Source organism: Geospiza fortis, unplaced genomic scaffold, assembly GCF_000277835.1.
Source record: "Geospiza fortis unplaced genomic scaffold, GeoFor_1.0 scaffold231, whole genome shotgun sequence".
Classification (NCBI taxonomy): Eukaryota; Metazoa; Chordata; class Aves; order Passeriformes; family Thraupidae; genus Geospiza; species Geospiza fortis.
The window spans coordinates 3569251-3597190 of NW_005054351.1; the positions used below are offsets into that span (position 1 = coordinate 3569251).

At 37.4% G+C, this 27940-nt stretch overlaps 1 protein-coding gene across 2 annotated transcripts in view; it reads left to right on the top strand.

Annotated features, from left to right (window-relative positions):
- RBMS3 (RNA binding motif single stranded interacting protein 3) overlaps positions 1 to 27940 on the top strand; it is a 692310-nt gene that overhangs the window by 586370 nt on the left and 78000 nt on the right. Inside the window, exons 13-14 of one of the 2 annotated variants that reach the window (XM_031058909.1) lie at positions 12053 to 12073; positions 26602 to 26708. In XM_031058909.1, coding sequence (XP_030914769.1) covers positions 12053 to 12073; positions 26602 to 26708 — 128 coding nt within the window. The remainder of the gene's footprint in view (positions 1 to 12052; positions 12074 to 26601; positions 26709 to 27940) is intronic. The other variant, XM_005423389.2, reaches the window with a different exon arrangement.

The following is a 27940-nucleotide window of genomic DNA, read 5'->3' on the forward strand; positions in this document are numbered from 1 at the left end:
AGCAGGTCAAATTTAGGGGAGAAGCCATTCTCTTTCCATTGTCCTTGTCCATGCACTGAAAATTTTAATAAAACAGGGTTAGAGGAACTGTTAAAAATCTTTTCCTTGTTTTAGTGTTAGTCTCTCACTCTTCTCTCAAATAAGCTTTAGCTCTCATTAAGCTCTTTTTTTTTTTTTAATTTAAATTGTTTTTATCTCATGTTGCCAACGAATCAATCAGAGGAGCCATCCCTATGAATACAGAACATCCATGGAGGCCAACATTGATTTCTCCTCAGCTGCTTCTTATTATAAAGTTCCCTGGTGTGAGGAAGACGCTAAATAGAAGCTAATAGACATTACATCTCACATACATTTCACATTCTGAAAAATACAGCTTGGGGATTTTTCTTTTTATTGAGAATTTAGCTTTTCTTTCTTGAGAAAGGCAAAAAACCATTTCTCCAATTCTTCTTTCTTTTTTACTTCCCCAGTGCTGGAGAGTAGAAACTAGCTCAGGTATTGGAAATTATTCACCCTGACCAACAGAGTGTAATTGCCTTGGAATAATCACTTTTGTGGTAGAAATGTTTATATTTCCTGCTGTGTTAATTGGTGTTACTAGTAAAGCCTGCAAGATAGGAATTTCTCAGCTACCAAGAAGTCACTTGCTAGGCAGTCTGATTAGTAAAGAAAATGGAAGTCAGCCAAGTTATTTTAATAGAATTTTTAACTTTTCCAGGAAAAAAAATTGCAGAAACAAAAATAGACCACCTTCCACTTTTTCTTACTGACACCAGCCTGTTGTGCATAAATTTGTAAACTGCCATGACATGAATGGCAAGTGATGTGAAAGGCAGTTGCATGAAGATAAGAAAACCCAGCATAACATAAGTAAATCTGACATTCCCTTGTTGATGGAGAAGGTGGGCTACTACTCTAATGTTATTGTAAAAAAGTGTCCCAAGTCAAACCTCAAAAAATCCAGCTTATCCCTCTGCCCAAGAAATGCTCCTTGGCTGGGTGCTCTGCATATGGTGGTTGTTACTGGGGGCTGAAAGGGTTAAGCATCTACTTCCACTCTCACAGTTAACTTTCCCATTGCCTCCTCTGACAGCTGGAGGCCAGAGACCCCCTCCATGACAGAAGAGTCCCAATGGGCACAGTTGTACCTCCTAGTTCAGATTTTGTGAAAATAGGAAAAAAACGCCTGTCCTCCATGGAGCAGAGCTCTTGACTCACAACCTTTGCCCACCACAGCTGGAATGTTTGCTGCAGCTTCCCCTCCAGCATCTTCTTTAATTCAAAGAGTCAGAGTAGGCTTGTGAATGTGAAGGCAGCTTTTAGAGAATCACAGAATGGGTCAGGTTGGAAGGGATCATAGTGGGGTCATCTGTCCAACATCCCTGCTCAGGCAGGGTCATCCTAGATCACATGGCACAGGATTGTGTCCAGAGAGTTCCTGAATATCTCCAGGGAGGGACACTCCGTACCCTCTCAGGGCAACCTGTTCCAGTGCATAGTCACCTGCACAGTAAAGATGTTCTTCCTCACATTCCAGCAGAGCTTCCTGTGCATCACTCTCTGGCTGTTGCCTCTTGCCCTATTGCTGGGCACCACCAAGAAGAGCCTGGCTCCATCCTCTTGGCACCCTCCCATTGAATACTGGCAGACATTGATGAGGTCCCCTCTCAGTCATCTCTTCTGGAGGCGGAACAGGCCCAGCTCCCTCAGCCTTTCCTTGTGAGGGAGATGCTCCTGTCCCTTTGTTACCCACACTGGACTTGCTTCAGGAGCTCCATGTCTCTCTTGTCCTGAGGAGCCCAGAACTGGACACAGCTTGAGATGCTTCTTGAAAGAGGTCACTTCACTTTTTTTCCTCTCTCAATTCTTATGCTGAAGGTAGTTATTTGTGTTGGTTAAACACCAGATTCAAGCCTGCTGGCTCTAAAAATCTTTGGGAGTTTTAAGAGAGATTTTATTTTGTTTTCTTTTTTACTGTCACCTTACTACTATCAAGTGGCTACTTCTCTAAACAGACTCTCTATAGGCTGTTGGCTTCTTTTAATCCCTGTATGTGGTGCTTTACCATGATTAAGAGAACCTAAGCATTCTTCAGATGTCTACAGCTTTGGAATTTAAATTTAAATTACTTCTAGGAGAAACAAATCAAACTTGCATTGCAGACCTACCAAAAATACATTAATATATATTAACCTGAAAGTTCTTGGTGGAATAAATTGAGAGATTCAGTAGTTTCTCTCAGCAGTGTCATATCCAGAGACATTTAAATACATTTTGATTTTAAATTGAATTTCTTTCTGAATTCCAGGCCAGACCAGCATTTCTCAGCATACTTAATGAAAGCACCTGCTATGCTGGACTGGTGTTATATGCAAGTAAGTGAATGGCTAAGAGAAGTAAGGAACTGAAGACAATAACTGAGCCCAGGATTTGGATCAAGTATGAGTGTTCTGTAGTGTCTACAGTGTCTTCTGTAGGTAGAGGAAATGGGGTGATGGTAATTTCTACCATTATTTTTGTCTTTCACCCATCCATATGGTGAGGACAGTCTTCACAGACAAGACAAAAAGAGAGAGAGACTGGATTGTTAATCAAATTCTTCATAATTAGGTTCCCCTTTTTTTTTTTTTACGCAAGAAAAAAGGCTGAAAGGAATCCTTCTCCCTGACCTCTCATTCACATTCGTGCATCACTGTGTCAGAAAGAAGACCTGTTAAGCTAAAGGATAAATTAATCTAACAGTAACATAACATGAACAAAGAAGAAAATGTCCTTGTCCATAGGCAGCTTCAGTTGATAGTAAAGAGAGCTGATACAAATACAGACTCTCACCAACACATATGCACATTTGAATTTAATGTATAAGATCAAGGTTCATTTTCCTTTTGGCTTTGGAGAAGGAATTCTGTTTACAGTAGGGCAGTGACATAATACTGCAACATAAGTTACTCTTTGCATTGATATAAATCAATGACTTCAACTTTTGCCATGTCATCAACAAGCAGCCCAGAAATTTTGCTTTTTTTAATCAGACTCACTAACTTCCATATGTAAAGCACTATTGCCCATTTTCTTAGCCTATTCTATGAGTTAACTGTCCTTTTTTAAAATCCTTTCTGCATATTTTTACCATCATCAGTATATTAAGTGTATTGTTGTTTTTATAGTATTGCTAGTCAGATAAGAAAAGATCTAATCTCTCTCCATCTAAGCACTTCTATGAGTAGGAATTCTAATCTTCAGGCTCAAGAGCCTAAATTTACCCACTAGAAGCTGGATATAGAAGCTTGCATCTCACTACATCACTTGGTCTCTTCTCACAGCTAACAGAAGGAAATAGACATTTTCAATTCATGTTTCATCTTGTTCTGAAATTGGCTATATGTCCCAAGTCCCAAGTCTGCTTTTTCATCTCTTAATTGCTTATAGAGGAATCTCAGGAGGGGCAGCTCACATGTAGAGATCTGTAATGCCCCAATCTGTTTTAAGGAGAAACAATTCCTTCTGAAAAGTTCAATAACATGAGGAGATCTTGCTTAGAAACCATAGGATTGACGTCAAATTGTTTCTTCATTTGTGGTGTGGCTCCACCATTTGCTATGTGTATGCTCAGATCCTTGTGCTGCATTTTCCTAACCTCAAGAGAGAGGACTCATACCCTAAGCAGGGTTTTTACCCAGCCAGTGAGTATATAAACTTCACAGGAAATGTGACATTACTAGGAGAAAATTGTCCCTAGTAAAATCTGCTGAGTTTGTTTTATTCAGGCAGGGTCCTGCAGAAGCAGATAGCCACCATCCCTGTTGTGTTAGGTGATGCTTAGGGAAATCATCCTGAGAAGCCACCCCCCTGAATTCTACTTCATAGACAATAAGCTCTGATTCTGCCTACAGTAAGTATTGGGCTGGAGGCTTAAAACTGTGTTTCTCTTGAATGTGAGCAAGAGGAAGAGCAGTGCAGGTTTTGCAAGGTCTCTTAAAAAGAGATTTGTTAAGGTCTTAACCTGTCAGCAAGAGAGAACAGTAACTTGCTCAAGGTTAAAGCTAAATACTGAATGCAGCAAAATATAAAAAATTATGTGGACTGTGGATGGCACTGCACAATCTTTTATTATGGACTTGGATGTAATGACTCTCTCTTATAGTTCATTTTGGCAGAGAAATGAGACTCCCCCATCTCCTCCCTCAGAAAGCTAGTTTGCAGATCAGCACACTGAGCGCAGTCTGGTATCACAAGTTATAATAAAACATGTGATAACCCAGCATACTTGGCTGGAAGTTGGTAGTTTATCTGTAATAAACTTCCTTTACTTTGTGCTGTGAACACAAAACCCCTGGACTGAGTTGCAATGTGCCGCTGTGGTGATAGTGATTGATTCACCAGATGCTGTACCCTAGGTAGTGCCAGTTACCAGTGGCAAATCAATGCATGCAAGGTTACCCCTCTTACAGAAGTTGAAGTACAGGAATAGTCAGGGTTATTAAAACATATGCAAGTTTTCATCATATAAGTAGAAAACCAAAATAGTATTTAGCAGCTCGGCTTAAAATGGAAAGGACAATAGCAGATATCAGCCTCGTTCTTAAACAGTTTCTAATAATAACATTGAATGTATAGGCTTCAATGAATTTTGGATCTAGCCTCATTGTTCTTTTGCAGCTCTTAAACACATGCTACAAGCAGAAATAAACACCTACATAGACTTTTTTGGTGTCAATATCTTTGCAAACATAGCAGTCATGCTGTAGTGTGATAAGACGTGTCAATTTAAAGGCGTTGAAAACAGAAAACCAAGAAGTGTTTATATGGGATATGTGTTATGTTCAATTCATTTATGTGCAAATGTACTATTCAAAGGTTCTAGGCATTTCTCATTATATTGTCTCCCGAATTTAGAGTGTACTCTGTGTGGCATGGATATTATATTGGTATTTTCCAAGGCAGTATGCACACACTGCTACCACCACTTCTAGTGATAATTGAATAATCACCTACTGAGTCTTTTCTTATTTCTGTGATTCTTTCTATACAGAGGTGATACAAGTAGTAGTTGACCACTGAATCATTCTGAATTTTGGTATAAATGTATTTAAGTATGTGCAATGAATGCGTGTACTAACTTTGCTTTTGTTGTCTCCAGAGGGAAGAGCAGTTAGTTCTTTGTTCTACTTTAAAATTAATGTTAGTCCCAAAGTGCCAAAAGAATGGAAAAAAACCATTTTGTAAAATGTTTCATAACTTATTTTTTTTTTTATTTCATATGGTCAGTTAAAACACAGATTCAGTGTTTTCATATCCAAAAGCTGTACACCCCAATGTATCACAGATACATAAAAGTGAAATGTTTTGATGAAAAAAAATGGAAACAAGTAAAAAAACTATCTTGGGTGAAAATGGGAAGAGAAAGAATTCACAAAGAAAGTGTCAACAACAACAATTCTGAACTCCAGCTACATTGATCTAATTTTCATTTTGTCACTCGAAGCAGGAGAAGTTGAAGTCCAAGTTTAATATCTCTAGACAAGGGCATAAGTTGCAGAACTCAGGAAGAGCTGCCAGACTCTAAAAGAAGTGCTGATTTTTTTTCTCCTTTAAAAATGAGAAGGAAACTTTTAAATTGAAATAACAGAGAGAACTTAGAACAAGGACAGAAAATTTGAAAACAAACAGAAAACTTGGAACGAGAAAAAAGTGCAGTATTTTATTTTATTCCAAAGGATTTGTTTTTCTGTCCAAAGGGAAGTGATTTTGTAGCATTTCTTTCTTGAATGAAAATCTCAAAAATTTCCTTCCTCACGATCAAACAATGAAATCTCATATATTTCAATGGTCCTGAAAGTGAGTTTAACTACTTTCATTTGGATTTTAAGACCCTTTCCTTGTTCCATCTCTCCTGTAAAATGTGCATTGTTTTCCTTTTTCTTTTAGTTTCTTTTGTATATATCTAGAATGTAGGAGCATCTGAAAGTCCCTATCACATTTCTTCTCCTGGTGATCCATTCTAAAAATTCTGTTTTCAAAGTCTCTACCTACTACCAGAAAACTGATGAGTTACATTATTTGTGCATTAAGATCAATGTCAAATATAGTCTTATGTGTCCTCTGTTTCTAGTTTTGTACTTCAGCAGTAAATGCTTTGTGTGTTCCTTGTAGGCAAGCTAATACCATAAACTCCCTTGTGTTCCAGTGATTCAAGCCCATAATAATGATAAGGGTTATGACAGGATGTTCAGCCCACTATGCTATAGTTTTATAGGAATAAAATGGTCCATTTTGGCCCTTAAAATGGTTTTCTTCTTTTCCTTGTTTTTCCTTTGCATTATTCTGTGAGTGAAAATGATGTTATTGAAGCATGAAGAAATTTTTGGTCAAGTTTTTTTTTACTTTTGACTCATTGAGTGTTGTAATACTCAAGTTAACCAATTAGGTAATCAAGAAGTGTATGGAAAATACAATGTCACCAAGTATGCAGTCATTCAGTGCAATACAGAAAACTGGGCTGGTAAGGAATTTTATGAGAGGAATACACAGTGAGAACTGATATGAAATGCAGTAGAGTAAGGTTGTAAGGATAAAGGATCTTTTTGTTAATTTGCCATGTGAGAGAGTGTTGAAGAGCCCAGAACCTTCAAATACTTAACTCAGGAGAAATGGAGGAGGGAGTCAGAAGAGAGCATTGAGATGAATATCTCAATTTTTTGTTTTATGCTTTGAGTTTTGTAAAATATATGCATTTTCATGATATGCCAAAAATGGGATGATTTATTGTATCTAGATCTGCATTTATGTTCTGGCTATGTGTAAAATGAAGTATGCATAAGTCAGAGAGCATGTACTTTGGAAATGAGACCAGTACTGGCAAATATCCTAAGCTGTATTCTTGGTTCCTTGCTTTTTTCTCATTCCTGTGTTTGCATCCTTACTAAATAAGTAGGAAAAAATTAAAATGTTAACAATTGGAGGTGAGGAACAGTGGAACTGTTGTACAAGTTACCTTACACACACCTTATTTTTGAAATACAATTTGTAAATGAAGTAGCAGATGACATTATGTAAATTCATTCCTCTATCAGCAATTTTTGCCAAGTAATGAAAATATAGTCAGAATGGTGCTTGGTGTATTTGCATAATTACACATCTGAAAGTCTTAAGTGGTAATAACCATTGTTAAATTACTTAGTGATATCATTTTTTGTAATTCAAACTAAAGTTTCAACAACTACTAATTGAAGGGAATCAACTAGGCATGACTATTAAAAACAAACACAACTCATTGTCAATATGATCTTAAAACTTAAATTGTATGATTTTTCCTTTTTTAAATTTTGCTGTCTCCATGCTTGTCACCCTTACTTTATGGAGTTTCTGAGGCCAATGTTCTCATGTTCATGTGGATCATCAGGAAAGCCACATTAACTCTTATGAGATCTGATGAGATCCAGCTTTCAGAAAACAATTTTTAGCCATGTGTTTTGATGGGATTGGAAATGAAGATTGCATTGTAATGATACTGCAGCAAAATTGGTTTTAGCAGACTGAATATACCCCTGGGGTTCTCTTCTATGGACTGAGTGGGAGCACTTCACATAATGTGATAGTCCTGTACCTCTGAACATATATTTTATTCAGGATGCCTCCTTGGTTTTGAAGGAATGGGGAAGACTGTATAATAAAAGAAGGTAGGTTTAGAGGAAGGGGTCACTATGCCTGAATCATGTGTCAGACACCTGGGGCAGTAAATTCAAGCATCCTCCCTTGGGGTGGACCCTATGTCATTTTCCTCATTTCCTTTAATACAATAATGCAAGAAAGGCAAATACTGAGAATGTTGCTATGGGTAGTTCATTGAAATCCATGTCACGGAAGTCCATTCATATAAATGAGTGCAGTCCACTTCAAATGCTGGAGGTCAGATAGGTCAGAAGCCATAGCAATTGCATTATTTATGGAGAGGCCTTACAGACAAATAAACCTCCTGCATGTTGTATGCTAACAAAAAGAGCTGATGTTGCATTTGGGAAAGAGAGGACCAAGCAAAAGATTAATAATGGAAAAAAGTAGTTGGATAAATTTTAAGCTGTTTGAAAAGCACATTTGCAGCAGTATTTTCTTTCTCAAAACATTTTCACTCAGATCCTGAAGTTTTCTTTCTGACAGGAATATTCAGGTTCTGAGTATAACTTCCATATATTCTGTAGAATGGTCTATACAGACAGTAGAGAAGAATTGTGGCCATCCCAGCATATGGAAAAGAAATGTTCTTGTAAATCTGGATTTCTTCAGAATCTCAGGCAGGTGGTTCTGAAGGAATCCAGAGGCCGGAGCTGTGTGAGTGCGCCATGAATGCATGCAAAGGAGGAGAAATCACCCCATGCCCTTTTGCCAGCATCTGTTATTTTAAGAAGATGAGGCGCTAAAGCAGAAGATGGCAAAAGTTTTAAAGCTGTGTGCTCTGTGTGATTCTAGTTAATTATTCCAATCACATGGCATGGGTTATATATTTATGGAATATCCCAGCAGACACAGCAGCTGAGTTAAACCTATTAACAGAGAATCTCCAAAGAATCCCTACAGCTTCCCATCACTCAGTATCAGGCATTAAGATTGAATATAGGCATCAACATAGAAGATTCTCCCAGAGAATGGAGACAGGCAAGTCATCATCAGGCACAGAATTCTCCTGCTCAGAATAATTGCCTATTTGCTCTGCATTCGAGCCCTATTCCTTGAGCTTAGATCTCCTGCACATCTAGTTAGAACTTGCAGAATTAATATCAGGTTTCCTGTCACCTCACTTATTACTTTTGTCAGTGGAATTCAAGGAGAAGAGTCAAAAACATGTTTTTTAGAGGCTATTTCTTAAGGACTTCTGTTTTTTCTTTTTTGTTTAAATAGAAACCTGTCCGTTAGCATGTCAGGTTATTTCTTTTGGCTACACTGGAAAGGACATCTGAATAAATTGCAATTTTACAATACAGGTATTGTTGCTTGGAGATCATTATTGTGTTATCCTTTCTAACCAGAGCCACACCTTGTAAAAAAAAAGTCTTTAGAATGGGAAAAATAGGTTAAATAGCAGATTGGATGTGTTCTCTTTAGACTTCTCTTTCAGAAGGCTTCTTCTATTCTGAGTCTTAGTGCATAGGAGCAATCTTTTGAATAGGACAGCAATACAAAAATGCATTTAATTTGTTTAATGCAGTGCTAGGAAATCTCAGTGGGCCTTTGTAGAGAGTGATGATATACAGATGGCATATTGAGAATCTTCACTGGAAAAAAAAAATATGTCTCCTTCCTTGTCACACAGGATTCCAGCAAAGGACACAAAAGACTATTGTCCGTTAAACTTTTAAGTTGTTTTCTTTAGAAAGATGACCTGCATTTTCACGCATTCATGAATGGAGTGGTGGGCGGACCTGCAGTGCTGTAAGACCAATAATCACAAGGTCCCACTGACTTCAAATTATATTGGCTGAGGAAAACTAAAAAAAACAGTGTAAGTCTTCATACAGATAAAATTTGAGTAAATTAGTACAATCCCATAGACACACTCAGAACAATTGCTACCACAACCTGCTTTGTTCCAAAGAGTGTAAATGCTGTTATAGCAAATAAATTACTGGACTTTGTTAGTCACTGCCACTGCAATTAGTGAGTGTACTGGAATTCTTACTCACTACTTCTCCCTTAACACTGAGACATTTTCACTGGTTTGTGCACACTCATATATATCCCTGAAGTTTTAGCTGTTATTTCCTCTTCTGTGTTATAAAACTGTAAAGTACATCCTTTTCATTTCTTAATTATTATCTCTGTAATCTCGCTAATCAATAATTAACTAATATATTTTTGCAATGCAGTAACAATGCTAGCTAGTAGCTTGACAGCAAAACATCTGTTCTTATGCTGAACTCTCTTGTATGGTCTTCACTTAAATGTTTTCATGTAGCAGAATTTTTTAAAATATTAACATACACCAAATTTTTATTAATTTCCATCATAATTTTGGAACCTTCTTGGAGAGAATGCATGTGAAGTAGTTCAACATGACAAAGAAAGGTTAAAAATATGGGTTGACTTCACTTCTCTGCTATCATTTCTCTTGTCTTTGTCATTGTTTTAAAATATCATTCTGTATATTATTAAAGTGAGGAAGCTTCAGATCATGCAAAAATCTTCTGGGAAACAGATTTTATATCAGAATATGAAATAAAATGAAAAGTAATGAAAAAAGAAATTAGGTTAAAAGGCCAGAAAACCCATTAGAAACTGTATGTTTGTGTATTATCTAGCAAATCAAATGACAGGGGAAGACATTTGTGAAATAATTATCAATAATTTAAAACAAAAAGGAAGCAAACAACAGAAGCCTTCTTTTTTTATATTTCAGAGGGTAAATCCAGGCTGCTAAATCCATCAATAAAGCAATTATATGGCATGATTCTGATTTTAAAAGGCAGTTGCACTGTCAGAAGGTTTGCTGGAAAACTTCCCCACCCAAACATCATTTTCTTTTCAGAGGTAGAACATTGTTGCTGAAGTGAGGGGTTTTGTTTCACACATGAAAAAGAGAGCATTGAAATGGTGCCCACCAGGCTTGGCAGCACAGCTGAACAATGCAAGTTGAACAATGTTGAGAGTAAACGTGGATTGAGACCTGGGGATAGACACAGGCCTTGCCAGCAGGAAACTTGGCTTTGCAGAAAGTATGTTAGTTGTGAAACAGCAAGACAGTAAATTCAGGGAAGAAAATGAATGTTGTTTTCCCTTCAAGTTTCTCTAGTGATTTGATTTTCCACATGCTGGTGTCTAAGACCCCAGTGAATTTTGTTTTTACTTATGCCTTACACTGTTTGACATTGGGATATAGTAGGAAAATCCCAGAGGTTTGTGAAGGTAGGTAAATTTGGGATAATCAACTATACCTTGCTGTTCTTGAAATCAGGCTTCAAAACTTCTTGAGTATAAACAGGGACAAGTCTAATTACAGCAAATTTTATTAAGTACAGACTTACTTCTGTCTGTCTTTGCAATAGCATCATCTTTGACTTCTTCACATGAAGATGACAGGGACATGAGCACAACCTCTTAGGTGACATTGCCCTCTAGGGATATAGATATGACTGTGAGTCTGGAATGGCTAAATATTGCAGTGAGTTAGCAGGTTTGTTTGAAGCTTTGGGCAACTGCACATTTACTGTTCTGATGTTCTGTATTTGATAACTTTCTACCGATAACAGATAATATAGATGTGTATATGCACATATGCATATGCTCAATATGTATAGAGAAATGTGTGTGTCTATAATTGCATTCAGTCGTTATTATCATTACAAGCTCAATTTAAATGAGCACTGTAGATCAGGTTGCCTCCTGATAAAGAACTTAGTGAACTGATGGTGGCATTGCAAACTTGGATCGGTGGATGAGATTTTTCCTGACATAGGTTGAAGTGGGAAATGAGGCTGAGAAAATGGCACAGCTAGGCAGAGCTGTTTGAGAAGGGTTAACTTGTGAATGAATACTGCACAGCAAGTCAGGAGGTCTGTACTCAGTGTCTGTGTGACACCGGACAACTTTCATTATCCCTGTGCCGTATCTCATACCTTTGTGAAACGAAGGAAATCCTTCACTGCCTACTGGGAAATGAAGTCATTAGTGCTCGTAAGGTGTTTGCAAACAAAGTCAGTGATAAGCACTGTAAAACCCCCCACCTTATTTAGAATGCAAAAAGTGGCAGCAGAAGTTACCTTGGAGGAGCCTGGTATGACATAGCTTGAGAACTGCATAGACATGCTCGTACCCTAATCCTGCAGCTCTAGAACATGTTACATAATGTAATTATTAATAGCTCAGTTTGTATGAGAAGACTCTCCTACAAGGGTATTACAAAGCAGGAATAAGAGATACAGGATTAAACCTGGATTAATTCTGTGCTCACTTTATATACTATGTAAACACAGTAAAAACTGATAATAAAAGTAAGCTAGTTTGGTCTAAGTTGACCATTTCAAATAAATACATTTTTCTTCTGGTACTATAAAGCAAGTCTTCTTGCAATGTTATTCTGGTTTGGCACATAGGCACCCTTAAAGCAAAAGCTTTTGCCTAAATGTGCTTTCATCTTTGCTTATCCACTAGCAAAAGCAGTCTGTTGCAAACAGGCTGTGCTGAGGCCTGGGTCACCTTGATTTCATCTCATGTCAGATGTGCTTGTATTTCAATCCAAGTAATATATTCTGTCCAGGCCAGTTAAAAACCCCATGAACATGCCATGTAGCCCACCAGTAAGTTTCCAGAGATCTCATGTGACTCTGTCCCTCTGCATGCACAGTTTGATAGATCCACATTAATAATATGGCACATGTCCCAGAAATCCAGTTCTTAGGGCATCTCAGACAGAGGTGGAGACAATGAAAACTTACATTTTCATCTCCTGCTCCACCACCAAGTCCATGCTGTCCTTTTCAGTACACCTTCTTCCACCCCTGCCATAGAGTCTGAGAGTCACTGGTTATCAACTTATCCTTCTCAATTCAGAGCTGAGCTTTAGAGCCTGAGACTTTGTTCTCCCCCCCGGTAACAACCCAAGAAGCAGAACTGCACTGAATAGAAATAACAAATGTGGCTTTATGGCAGCTCTTTTAACCATTGGTTGTCACTCCTTTTAAGATTAACATTCAAACAGAATCCCAATGCTAAATAAAATCTAGGATTCAATTTTTCCTCTCCTCAACACTTCTGTTAAGGGTATAAAAGCACTTTCTACCATGGTTTATTGTTACAACCGAGTCACACAAAGCAGTACAGTATTCTAGTATTGTGTTAATTCAGTAGGATTAATACTGGCATCAGTCTGTTGTGGTTCATTCGCTGGAAATTTTATTTGTGTGCAGATCCTAGCTGAAGAATTTGGAGAACATTTGATAATTTGGGTAATATTAATATTTTCATTGCTCAGTCTTTACCTCACCCTTCATTTAAAACTCCATGTTCATCTTCTTACCATACTCAGGACTAGGATTTTTCCTCTGTTTCTAGTTGTGTATGAGAAGGCATTCTCAAAAAGGATTTTTCCCTCTCAGTTCAGTTTGCTTGTCTCTCACCGGGTTGCAAGGTTCAGTACTCACCTGCCTTTTCATGACAGGAGAAAGCCATGAGGTGTCTGCTAGGCCTGCCACATTCCTTGAAGTAGAAAAGTTGTTGCCCTTTAATTCTTACTTTGCTGTGTTGTCTTCAAGTTTTATTAGCAACCTGTTCTAGACTTTGTTTTCTGTCTCCAGGGATATACTACATTGTAAGCAATAAAGCTGGTAAAAAGGAAAAAAGAAAAAAAAGAAGAAGAAAGAAAGGAAACCAAGAGCCAGATTAGCATCTCTCTTAGCAGTAGCGTGAAAAATAAGCTCATGTTTGCAATGAACTCTTCTTAAGCTGGTGGAAATTACAACCCAAAGTTCATACATTTAGTCACTGGCAGCAGAATGTTGTCACTCCCTGCTGGCTGATTCATGAAATAATTTGCTGTGAAGAAAATTGCTGTTTCACATCAGCTGGAAACGACTTTTGCCAGACCAGACTTTGATCCTGTTCTTGAGTTACAATCATGCTTCGAATAGAATTGCACACAGACTCATCATGCCAGCATGGCTACATCCATGTGCCTGTAAACCAAAGAAGGATCTCACTTAAATGGGGGCAAAACATTAAAAAATAATGTGTTTTGGTGCAGGCAACTATTAGTATTTCTCATAATGTAATTTATCTGGAAGAAAGGTTCTTGCTTTTTCATTGTTCACGTAGTCATCTCTAATTTTAATTTCTGTGGCATGTAAGTGTTGGCTCATCTATAGAATTTTGAGATAAGCTTTGAATTTACTTTAATAACAGAACCTTGGTATTTTTGTATAGAGGAGATCAATAGTCTCCCCCAGTTTCTTCAGTGATTTGATGCCAAACAATTGCCCCTGAGACCATCCACAGCCTTAGCGGGTTCCTCACAATGCAATAGAATAGGTGTTCCTTTCCTCTTTTCAGGTAAAACTACATCTTTTGTAAACTTCTGTCATTCTGTTTGCTATAGGCAGTGACATTTAAGCAGCCATTTCTGCTAGAATTTTCTTTTTCTGCAGTCTCTGTGAAGTGTGTGTGAAGGCCCCTGTTGTCATTCAGAAATGGAGGACATGAGTTGCATTTGCTTTTCTGTAAAGCTACAACATTTTCAAGGGCAATTCAGAAACATTTCTTTCCCTCCTTTGCCTATTTTTCCATTCATTCTGTTAAAGTGTTTTTCTTCGCCTATTTCTGTACCTTTCTTTCCTTTTCACGTATTCTTCCTTATGCTTGGCTCACGTATTCTTCTCTCACTTGGCTCTGATTATTCCAGTATTTTTAACTGAAGGAGTAGACGGCTGGTTTTTTTGTGGTTTTTTTGTTTGGTTGGTTTTTTTTGTTTGTTTGGGGTTTTTTGGTTGGTTTTTTTTGTTGGTTTTTGTTGTTGGTTTTTGTTGTTGTTGTTGTTGTTGTTGTTTTTTGTTTTTTTTTTTTCTGCCAATCTTATCATTGAAATCCTACTCTTTTTGTAATTTTTGGGTGCATGGCAAAGTGGAATCTAGTATGACCTTCATAAAATCTCTAAGCAATGCATTACAACATTAAAGATTAGTCTAACACTGAGTCTCTAATATGTAAGTTTGCTTCCTTGTCTACCCTCAGCTGAGAGTTCTGCAGTTGAAAATTTCAGAAGGGTTTAGTGTTATCTGTTTAATATTCTAGGATATTGTCTCAGATGATAATAAAAGATTTTTAAGATGCAAGGGATTGAATTTGCCTTATGTCGTAGCATATTAGATTTAGTGTTGGTATCATCAACACATTTTGAAAAGAGCTAAGAAGTATGAGTAAGATCTTCCATTGTCTTGGGAAAAGATTATAATTTCACTTTTTTGTCTTTTCCTTGGATAAAGTGTCATCATAAATAGGTGACTTAGTGGAAAATTCCCAGTGACTCCGCTGTGCAGTTCTCTGTCATGGAAACCACAGGTACAGTTGTGCCTTGAAGGCAGAGCTTACTTCAAGCTGGTGCAAAGCCTTGATGTCCTGACAGGAGCTCCAGGTGGTCATGTGCTACAGGGCCTTTCTGCCTTCTTGCCCTTCAAGGAAATGGGAGTTACTGAGCATTTTTTTTTCCAAGGTCTTACCTTCCTTTTCTAGCACATAAATGGCTGTGCCACATCTGCTCCCTACCTTCAGGTACTTGGTGAGGGGGGCAGTAGCCATTCAGCACAGTTGCTGCCCAAAAAAAGTCTGTCTTTCAGACTCAGAGCTTGGAAGTTGCCAGGAGGAGCAGATAGTACATCAGGCTGAAGCTGCAAGGGGTGTTGATGTGTCCCATGGGTCCTGTATAGTTTGCAGACCTTGTTCTGAGCTGCTGCTTGCCCCTTCTTCTGGGGAGAAAAAGGTAAAGGGTATCAGCATCCTTACTTATGTATTGTTTCCAAAGTATTCCCTTCTTCCCTTTGGGCTCATTTACAGAAGAAGATGGTGAGAGCACACAGTGAGGTGTTGTGGTACACAAATTATGCTGTCCAAGGCATTTAGTGTGACTTGATTATTCTCTACCACAGCAAAATGAACTCCTGCCTTTAAGAATCAGTCAGTCACTGTTTTTTAAGCGCTTCCTGCATTGGAACCTATACCCAGCCCTGGTTTTATCACAGTCAGGGTCAAACTCACTTTTTAAAATTATTCCTGCATTGAAGTGAGAAAGCTGGTAATGCTATCTGTTATCAGTTATCAGAGAAAGCTATCTGTTAGCTCCTAGTAAACTCCTTCATTTTAGGGCATACATATTATTATTTTCAGTGAATGCAGAAGAATAAAATGAAAGAAGGGCAATAAATTAAAAAAAAAAATTCCCTTAAGATTTTCTTTCTCAGACTAATGGCAAAATGATATGGCTGAGCTATGTTTTAGATTATCAGTGGTTGGAGTTTTTGCTGCTGCACCCAGCAGTTGTTATTAGAATGTGTGTTAATTAGAACTGATTTAAATAAAAGGATTTTCACTAGGTGGTCTGAGAAAAAAGGTCTGAATATTTTAAAACTTTTTAACAGATTGATTGCTAGTTAAAAATTAGCTTTATTTTACATTTACGCTGGAATATTTCATGCATCTGCAGTAATCAGTGCTTTTAGAAATAGATTTTTTCAGCTCAGATGTCAAGAAGGTCATGTTACTACTTTGACAACACCCAGGGCATCTTTACCCAAACCAAATATTTATTGATTGTATATATTTTCTACTGCTACTCTTTAATAGGCTGTAGGAGATCTGCAAATAGTGTTAGCATTATACATATATATGTAGCCACTTTTTAAAATTACAGTGGCCATTCACTGTGTCTTTACCTAACTGGGAAAAAGAAAAAAAGTAGTATTAGAACACATACATGTGAATTAAATAAGCTAATGGTCATAACTGAAGCCTTTTTTTTTTCCTCATGTAGTATAACCCTGGGTTGCATAAGCTCCTCTGGACATTAATAGTATACATGTGTTGGAGTGTAAAATGGAAACCCAAAACTCAACTTCAATTATTAAACAATAAATGTGTATGTGTAGGAATTGTCATTATGCTGGTGGAAAGAAATAATTTCATTGACATGAGACATTTGTTCTGGCTTCCTTGTTTATATTGAAAACATGTTGGAAGAGGTTTTTTTGTCTCTGTAGTGTTAGTTCTAGCAGTGTCATACAGAAGAATATATGATGGTAATGTTCTGGTTTATCTAAATAAATACAAAGTAAAAACTAATACAGAACATAATAAAATTAAATTTAAAATAAATAGATTCCACATTAGATATTAGAGTAACACTTAAGCAGCTACATGAAATAACCTTTTATGAACAGAACCAGAATTAATTATTTGTACAGCATAAGTTCTAATATTTTTATCTCTGGACTGTCAGTGCAAGTAAGTTTTTCTCAGTGGGAATAGCAAAGTCTGTGTGATCAATAATATTTGTTTCTGAGAATAGTAAAAATAGATTTTGTAGCAGAAGCATAGAGCTATTGTTTTGCAAAGCAGCTTTGGATAAAAGCTTTGCATTTGTTCTTTTCTCCTGAGACTACTAAAGAGAACACTGAAAAAGTAAAAGAGGTGACCACAGAAGCAAGTAGGGTCACCCATTACCAGGGATTCATTTTATTTCCATTAGAGAGGAACTAGAAAGCATATCACACTATTTGTACCTGATTTTCCATTATAAATTATGGTACATGAGATCATTTAAAAATCGCTCAGCCTTTCAGATGAAGCCGCTTCTGTTGCCATTCCTTAATAATTGAACAGTAAGAAATACAAGATCTCCATTTTCATCCAACTAAAGTAACTTGTGAGATGGGGGAAGAGAAAAAGGTATATGAAGTACAATCTTCCTAAAAGCTCCCAGGGCAGCCTCAGAAGGGGATTTAAAGAGTGGGTTTGGATTCGCATTTAGAGGGTCAGGTTTCCCTAGTGAGCTTCTACCTGCAGATTGAAGTCCTGGGGCCCCACACAGCTGAGGCATCAACCACAGTTGGTTCAGGAGCACCAGTGTGGAGTACTGGCATGAAAATCAGGGTGCTACTGGTTTAAAAATGTGATACAACTCAGGCCTCTCCTCCAGTTCACTGCCTCGGTGTATGAATTTTCAGATTTAATGCTTCTCTGGGATGACAAGCAACACAGTAAGACAGCAGAACCTCACTGTGTAACTTTTTTTCCCCCTGAAAACTGGTTCTGATGACAGGTTAGCCATTGTCTTCACTCTCTTTGCATGTTGCCAATGTGAAAGGATTTCAGCTTTAAGTTTAAAGGCCAAATAAAACACAAAAACAAAGTTTGTAAGATCTATTTCATCATAACTGCTGTCATATTTGCTTCCAGTGAAAGTGTTCTCATCAACTTCACTGGATCTTGGGTTCTTGGGTTGGACATTGTTTGCCTGATCTCTATTAGTTCTTTGTCACACTCAGCAGAAGTGTGTGTCTGTGTGGCAAATCATGCATGGTCTAGAAATTTACAGTGAAAGACACAAAAGGTTTTAAAATTATTTTTACTATACAGGAATCTATTTTAATTTTGGCATTTTTTTCATTTTATTTGGAGGAATCAGCTCCTGCCCATCATGTAGTTCAATGAGCATCTGATGCAGTAAGTCAATAGCATTAAAGTGGTACAGGCGACCCTTCTAGTTTTTTTCCTCTTTTTTCCTTTTAACTATACAAGTCAGAATCCCAGACAATAATTAGTATTTGCAAAAATCTATGAAAAAAATCCATTAAAATATTTTTTTTTGTGGTTTTGTTTGGTTTGTTTTGAAGAAATGTTCACAGCTGTCAGCTCTTGTCAATGGGAAGAAACTCTTGATAGGGGACCATTGTATTACCATAAATCTTTATTCCACTTTTATATATTATTTGTATAGTTTCCAGAAGAGTAGAACGTAGACTCTTCTTTCTTTAGTATCTTGCTTAGTTACTCTGGCAAGATAGAAAAACAGGAAAGTTAGAGCACATAAGTTCCGCACAAAAATTCTTCAGACAAGGTGAGTGGGTTTCTTAAGCAGTCACCTTTTAACAGTGATGATTGAGCAAGACAGAGGCTTTCCTTATTTAGCATAAATTAACAAATCAATTTTATTTATTTATTTTATTTTAATATTTATTTATTCTTTTTATATTTATTTTAATTTATTACTTTATTTATTATGTTTATTTATTTATATTTATTTTTATTTTATTTATTGTCTATCTCACAGATAATATGTGAAGTGATTCCAATGACTTGTAACAAATGCTCCTTTTCGAAACATGATACAGTTTCACTTCTTTTGTACATGGCTTTTCCAATGAGGCACAAATCCAAGGGAGTCTATCAAAATGTTTTTTGGAGGAGATATTAACCCAGCTGAATTACATGTTTTGCAATTAGAATTGGCACATTAAAAGTGTGTGCCCTAAATTTCAGTTTGTAACAGATCCTGTTTGAAAGGCATAGAAAAAACACCACTGAGTTTAAGTATAGGTGTGTGAAACTATTAGTACAAACTGATGCACATGTTTAGGTGGTTTAGTTGCACAGTTATTCAGTAAGAGGATCTACTCTTTTGCTGGAAAGGCTCTTGGAGAAATTTTAAAACTGCAAGATAAATCACTTCTTTCACTTCCTTTTCATCCAGTGGTTAAAGATTGTGAGAAGCTGTCACAGCACTGGTTGCAAAGGATGAACCACATCTGGAATTTTTCAGCATTATGCTGGGGACCTCCAGTAGGGCAGAACTTTGCTGTATCATCAAGTTTGAGGAAGCTGATTTCTGTGGCAAAACCCATGGGCCTGAGTCTGATCTTGTTTATGCTTACCTCAAATTTAAACTTGGGTTCAGTAGAGAGGCTTTGGGATCAGTAAGAATGTCTAATTTCTGTGAACTCAGCCTTTTGTTTAAAATAAAGGCAGAATCCAATGATAAAATGCAGAGAATTTTATAATGATTTAATGGTTAATAAAATTAAGTAATAAAATTCCAAATTCTATTCTGTATTTGCTCACCGTGCATTCATTCTCTCCAACGGAGACCAGCACTAGAGTTGGATGAGAAATGGAGTTGGGTGAAATAAAAATAGACCATCATATTACACCATTTCAGCAAGATTTTAATACTGTATCTCAGTTTTTCTATTTTGACTGATTTAACTTTTCATACCATATTGAAGCATCTGTTTCTATAACCTTTACAACAGTTCCTCCTTATCAGCAGATTGGAGTGGAGCACTTTAATAGGCCTGAATCAGGCGCTCCCAGTCCACTGTTCCATTGAAAATTTAAAAAGGAAAATAGTTTTTAAAAACCCAAACAGACTGTAAAATGAATGTTGCAGTTTCTTATAGAAAGGCGACTCCAGTTTCTGGTCTGCTCTAACAAATATTTGTGGACATTTCAGCAACAATAAGACTAAGCAGAAGTTTTCCATGTAGTTGCTTGAGTGTTGAGATTGATTGCAACAAGATCTGTTCCACACTTCCATGTTGGCATGCTGTTTCTCCACACATATGGTCACCTGTTCCACCTGCTCTAATTTCTGTTTCACAAGACAGAAGTCCTAACTTTCTGCTTGATACATTATTTCTTTCTGAAATTTATTTTTCTTTTCTAAGATGTTCTTGCTGTTTAGAAGCAATTATTATACAAAAAGATGAAAGGATTGCTTCCCATTTCTTAATACAAAGAGGAGAACAAGAGATAATTACTTAAGCTCTGATACAATTTATCAAAAGTAGATCACTTCCTTTTTCTTGTTTACCCAAATAGATGTTTGCTCTATATTTTTTCACTTTGGTGTCCTTTACTATTAACTGTTCCTCCAATTTCTATAATTATGTTGTAAAAGGGAAGTTTTATAGAAACTAAAATGCAGTGATAACTAACTCATTGTTTTGCTTTCATAATCATCTGTACAAATCCAATTAATATAATGTGGTTAAGTTTAACTGAAATACTGGTAAATCTGCAAAGATGGAGAAGGGCCTTGAGGGGAAGCTGCATGAGGAGTGGCTGAGGTCACTTGGTCTGTTCAGCCTGAAGAAGAAGAGACTAAGGGGATTCCTCATCACAGTCCACAACTTCCCCATGAAGGAATGTGGAGGGGCAGACAATGAGCTCTCCTCTGTGACAATACCCAAGGGAATGGCCTGAAGTTGTGTCAGGGGAGGTCTAGGCTGGGTGTTAGGAAAAGATTTTTCACCCCAAAAGTGTCTGAGCACTGGAGCAGGCTCCCCAGGGAAGTGATCGCAGCACCAAGCCTGACAGAGCTCAAGAAGCATTTGAACACTCACAGGTTCATGGTGTGACTCTTGAGGCTGTTCCATGCAGGACCGGAGATGGAATTTGATGATCCTAGTGGATCAGGATATTCTGTGATTACAAATCAGGATATTCTATAATTCCATGATATATGCTGTATACGGCTCAACCTTTGTTAAAAGCTAACTCTTTTAAACATTAAGAGTCTCTCCTGTGCCATCACATCTAGTATCATGGACTTCTGGGACAAAATCTATTACTCTGTCCTTTAACAGCTCCATGCAGGACAGGATGAAGTGGTTATTTGCCCCATTATTATAGTTTTCCTTACTCAGCTAACACTAGTACCTACATGTCCTATTCTGTCATGTACCGTCTTTTGTAATTCTTCATCTTCATTTCCCAAGAGCAGAATAGCTATGGTTTTGTTTTATAATCTTCCTTGAAGTTCAAGTTTTGTTTGTGTATGACTTTGAGATGAAAAAGTATTGCATGGCAGGACTTTCCTAGAAGCCAGTGGACTCACTAGAACAGAGAGTGACTCTTTTGATGGGGTCCTGGAACTTCTACGTTTTCAAAGCTTACAACAGCAACATTCATTTTGTAAATAAACTCTGCAGGCTCTGTAAATACCATAGTCCTGCTGGGTACATCCTTCTGAGCCCAGATATTAAATCAAAACTTAAACTTGCTCTGTCCTGCCTTTGTGTCCTTGCTCTGTACAGCTTTTGTGTTTCTCATGTCTCCCTGTGAAATACTGCCTCCTTACAAAATGGATTTGATGTTACCATAAGGTGAAGTTTTTCTTAAAGACTACAAATGTTTGATCTATAACAAAGAGTTTGGTTCTTACATGGGTGTTTCAATCAGATGTTCTGTGTGATTTGCACATGAAAATGCTACCAAACTACTTAAAATTTGGAAGGCAGTTAGGAATTAAAATAGTTATCAGAACTTGGTCAGTATGAGTGCTTGATCTAATTGTGAACCCAATTATTACTGTGCACAGTTTTTTATTGTGGAGGAGCATTTGCCAAGGCTGAAAAAGACATTAATCCAATTTTCTCATTAAAACATACTTTGAAAAAGATCATTAATTATGCACTGACCATTCATTGTCATACCAATAACTTTTTAATTCTTTTTCTTCACATTAACAAAATAGAGGTGGCTAAAGACATACATGAATGTTCACAATGCACATAGCTGTTTTTACTGAAAATGTTACTTTCATTGTTGCAAAAAATGAGAAGAGACTAAACTCTTCCTGACATGCTGAAAAATACTCTGTCTTCAAAAATATTCACAGTAAAAGCAGCTAAAATGCATAAAAATGTCCCGTTACTGCTTTTTTTATATGTAATTCTTGCCATTGCTGGACAGATGATGCTAAATGACAGTGGGGAACAAGCTTTTCTCAGTAACTCCTAAGACAGTAGAAGTTTCAGAGCACCTGAAATAATGAAAAAGTCTCACCAAATGCAAATGACAGCTTTCATCTTCCTTTATGAAGCACATGCTCATGAATATATACATTTTTGCACATGTAGGAGCTCAAGTGTATCTGCCTTCCGATGAATGAAAGAATACGGAAATTATGTATTCAGAATTAGTTAGGAGTTTGCTTTATTTTGTTGAATTCTCCAATTTAATTGAAATTCCCTTCCTGAGCTGGAACATTTCTTAGAGACTGCCAGATTTGAGAAGGGGGCACTGTTACCCCTTCTCCTTCCTTCAGAAGTTTTTGTGCTATTTAAGTAGCAGTGTTGCTTTTGGTGATGCTAACAGCCTTTTGGCAGTTCCGTGCTGTTTGTCTGCACAATCTGTCCATCTAAAGTAGCAGAGCATGAGAAGCTGATCTCCTGAGGGAACTCCAACAATATCGACAGGCTTGATTGACATAAAACCAGTCTCTCTCTTTCACCTCCACTGAACTCTCTGAGTAAATTCAGGGCCTGACTGAAGCGAGATAGGGTTTTAGCCATTGACTTCCATGGGAACTGAATTTGAACACTAGCAGCGACTGCTAAGGCAGCCCTGAATATCTTGGCAAATGCTGTTTAGAAGCACTATCAATTTGATCCCACTTCCTTCTCAAAACTGAAAGCCAAGTTCAGGACTATTTATGTCTTATTAACTGGAGAAGGCTTTGGATGGGAACTGCAGCAAGCATTTAAATCTTTGCCTTGAAAAATGGGTTATGGCTTAATGAACCTTGTTCAGGTTAAAGCAGTTATTTATTCTTGATATTTCTGTTTGTTGCTGTCAGGTAGAAGTCAATGAAAGAGCAGTGCCTTCTATCTTGAAGAGTTTATCAGGATGGAATAGCCTGAAATTTGTTTCAAGTGAATCAATTCTCACTTTTTTAACAGGAAAATAGCAACAGTAGATTTTCCAGATATGCTTCAAAATACCACATATGCTTAAAACTTAGAGGATGTCAAGAACCATATAAAAAGATCTGCTTATCACTTCAAAATGTGAACATCTACAGATATCCAAATTACATTTTCTATTAAGTCAGGAGTACAAAAGGTGAGAGAAGAGGCAGAGAGACAGGCATTTATTTTCAGTCCATGTGTTCATACAGAGGAAAAAGAGAAAAGTAAAAATGCAGGCCATAAATTGAAGACTGTCTACATGGAATGGAAAAGAAAAGAAGCTGAAAAGTTTTAGATATTCCTTTTTTTTTCCCTCCTCTTCTGAAATATTTGGGGTGAAATATACCACTTCTACTGCAACCCATAAATATTATTCATCTAATGTTGATATTTTTTGTCTAGTTCCTAAATATTTTCTTTTTTTAATTGATAACCATGGTACCTAATTGTGATCCTTTTCTTGGCTGAAGTAAATTTATTATTTTTAAAGCACATTGGAAATTTAATGAAACCATTAAAAAATAATTCTACCTAGAAAGAATTATGCTCACATGGTGGAATGGGATGTTGTCTTTCTAGTATCTTCTGTTGCTCTGTATTTGACCAGTAAGAATGATGGTACTAATATTTGGGTGTATCTGATGTCAGAAAGCCTAGAGGACCTTTCTTACAAAGCATTTCTAAAGGGCTGAAGTAAACCATGGTTTGAGTTCTTCTGTGTGCTTAGGGCAACGTCTTTGAGCTCCCAAGACTGTTACATTCTACTTTAAGTCCTGAAAAAGGAGAGGTTATTAATTATTAATTTATTTATGTATATATATTTTTTGGTTACCATAATTGTTTCCAGGTGTAAACCATTAGGACCTACACCACTTCAGACATAAGATAATCGTCTATCTTGTTTGATGCTGCATGCCTGTGTTTAGGGGGAAAAAAACCAACAAAATCCTGAAAATCCTCAACCCAAAACCACCTATATGGGTTCTGTCTTTCTGTCAGGACATTTTGTTTTGAAATTTTTACTTCTTTAAGTGTTGGTCAACACAGACTGGTTTTATCCACAGAATTACCCTCCGTTTATCATGGAGGAATATAACTTCCCATGCAGAAACTTGCCTGTGTAGGGCATTGTCCTTTTCCACCTTCTTTCCAATTTCCTGAAAAGTCTATGCAATATTTTTTCACATTTTTTTCTAGATGAGGTTAGTAAAGTTGTTTGGTAGCTCTGTTCAATCTCAATCAACCTTAGGAAGCCACTAATTAACAAATATGAGGTTATCAGATGGTAATGCTGGAGAGGGGAATTCTGGAAATGGTAACAGCTTCCTATTTGTGGTTGGCTAAATAGAGAGAGAGGATGTGTAGGTTTCCTAGCTTGTTAAACCACATCACAGTACATGGGCTGATACCAGATGTGTTCATTAGCAGATGATCAGGGCATGCATAAATATCCACTGTGCAGATGATTTTTGCATGGTCCTCCTGATGGTATCATAAGTTCCTTGGTAGTTGTTCAGTGCTTAAAACAAAAAGCTTTTGAAGCTTCAGATGTGATGTTTAATAGGCCTTTCTCTAATGCTGGCTTAGCACCTGCTCCTCCCTCACAATCACATCAAAGTGAACTCTAAGTAACCACTCTGAAATCATGCAGCATCAGGCCATGGAGCAAAACCAGTGAAAGCACAGGGCAATCAGCCCTGTGAAGTCTCTCCATCTGCAGAAAGAATCTCCATAGCCACCTAGATGCTTTTAAACCTTCATTATTTTAAATTTAAAATGGTTGGCTGAGCACTGCTTCTAGAAAAATCTGATACAGTAATCAAAGTTGGAGGTGGGGAAGGACCTCTGGGGTCACACAGTCGAGCTTTCTGCCAATAATGGATTGTTTCCTGCAGTTCAGTTTCTAGTAACCTTGAAAATTACCAGCCTGTATAAAATGGTAATGAAAAAACAAAGCTGTTGTAGCTTCAGAAGTAGCCAAAGTGATACTGTCCTAATGCAAAATTGTGGTTTTGATGTGAGATTCTCTCTGTGCATTGTTTCTTGGTTGCAGTTTTTAGGTGATCAGAGTTTTAATTTATACTTTCTGACCCATTTTGAATTGGCTATAATCAGGAGGTTGGTGGAGGTTAATTTGTTTCAATACCACATGAACTTGTCCCTTAACCAAATCATAATTTTTCTTACAAATAAATCAGTCAACAACTTGATTAGCCCCCCTACCCAAAAATTTTCTTCATGTCTCTGCAGTTGTATTGTTTCAATATTTCTAACCTCCCAGAAACAGGAAATGGGAAGGAAAAAAGCCAGATTTCTTAGTTTTTCCATGAAAACTCTTGGTTAATTAATTACAGGCTTATCATGCCTGGGAACTCAAAGATTCCTGAAGAGACTCAGATGTGACACATGATTTTTAGGTTTCTTTCAAACGGGCAGATATTGGTTTACTTCTCTGCTGATGTAGGCAATAAAGCACAACCCTAACAGACACCTAGTGTATGTGAGTGGGTAGAATTTGGCCCTCCTTTTAAGGATTAAGCAGGAGAGACAAGCTCCCACCAGCAGAGTAATTAAAGTTTTGGCTAAAAAAATATTTTAGGAGTCTGTGAAAAGCTGGGTAGATGGGAAAGAGATCCCAAGACACCAAGTTCCCTTCCTGCTGTGCCCGTTTGATGTGTGTTAATTTCTTCTCTAGGGGGCCCTATTATGGGCAGCATTTCAGGGTGTGCAGTGCTCTGATTATCCTTTCTTCCTGGGACTCTGGCCCCTCCTGACTATTGTATTCACACACTCCAGATCTCACTTGGAGAGGAAAAGGGTTTTCTCAGCTGCCAACTTGCTTAAAAGAAGGAGTTAAGAGGAAAAAGAAAGCTGATTGGACCGGGCTTGGCAAAAGTCTCCATTTTAGTCTGTTTAGTCAGATTTTTAAAGGACTGGATGTTGAGAAACACCAAAATAGTGAGAAGACTTATTCCTTAAGCAGGTTCTTGCAAAGGTTTTACAATTAAAAACAGAAAGCTGCTTTAGTAAAGCAGTGTTTATCCTTGCACTAATGCTGGTCAAGAATACGTGTCTAACTTAGCTGGAACTAATGCCTGACTATGCTGTTCCACTACAGCAACTTAACATTCTGCGTAGGCTGATTATTTTTTCAACAATATTTGCTAAATTCTTTTAAGGGCTGCCAGTATATATTTTTTGAAGCTTAGTTAATAAGAACAGCTGCCAGTAGAGTCAAGGCTAAAAGAGGCAAAAAATATCTGCAGAAGGCAAGATTTTACTTCAAAAGATCAGTATTACAAAGCACTACTGTTGCTGGTATAATCACTTTCTTTGGGGGGGATGCTAATATAGACTGGGTTTCTTGTCTTCACAGCCCCCACTGAGCCTTTGCTGTGCAAATTTGCTGATGGAGGGCAAAAGAAGCGCCAGAATCAAAGCAAATACACACAGAATGGAAGGCCGTGGCCCAGAGAAGGAGAGGTAAGTGCCACGTAGCAATTATTTTCCTGGGGTTTGGCAGAAGTCAGCGACAGACCTGGAAGTCTACCTTTCAGACTGTGAAGAAATCAGATTGCACACAAAATGTAATAGTTTCATACAGAAAAAGCTATGTAAGCAGTGGGGAGATGGAGGTTTTTGATAATGTGCAGAGTGTAAAGTTACAGGAAAGGAGAATTTCCGAGCTTGGTTGGATCTGTGCACAGCCTGGTCCCACTGTGAGTGCTCTGCAGGCAGACCTGAGCTGAGGATTCTCTTACTGGTGAGCCATCAGCAACCAAGGTGTGCCTTTTACAAACCAAATCAATTTGCACTGAAGCAACTCAGCAATGTTATTTCCTCTGTCTAGTTTCTGGTGGTAAAATATCCTTAGGGAATATGAGAGCTGTTCCAAAAGAGAGATGTGCATCGAGATGTAGGGTCCATGTAAAAGTTTTCTGAAAGCTTATCTCAGCTGAGCTCTTCATGCTGTTCAAGACAAAGCAATTTACAGTAGCCTCAGCTGCATCATGTATACAACATTTAAAATAATCTAATGGTTGCTCTCTGCTCTGCTGCAAGGAGTCTGTTACTGGAGTTTCTTTTCTGTGTGAAGTGACTCCATATGAGGGTGAAATAAGAAAGGCAATTTTTTTGATTCTTCAAGAGTTTGTTTACTGTTTTTGAATTTTATTACTGAAAAAAAACTTGAACAAATAAGGTAGATCTGATCACAGTGTCTGCTTATACATGGTGTTAGCTATGGAGGCTGAAGGACTTGCAAGTATTTCTATCCTAAGCAGCCATAAAAGGTGTCTCTTTTTGGTGGAGGAGGGGTGAGTGTTGCTATGTTTATTTCAATTTTACAAGGCAAACTAAAAAAAAACAAAAAAAGAAAATTATTTGCTGATTCTGAGCCACATGTTTCTAGGGTATTCCTGATCTTTTGTAACTACTTGATTTTTCTAGCTAATACTTTTCAGACCATTAGTTTATGACATATATACTCTAGCACTATTGGTGAGCTCCCAAAACAAAGGCCTTTTGAAAGTGTAGCAATTTCTCCCACCATTCCATGGTTTTTCTACACTGTTCCAATAGCAAAGGGTCCCTTTTTAGCTCTGTGGGATGAAAATCCCAGTGTGGCAGACACAAGGACATTGTAGAAGTCTCCAAAGGCTCATTGCAGTATTTTACATCGTGTGTCTCAAAAAATGGAGTTATTTTCTCAGGAG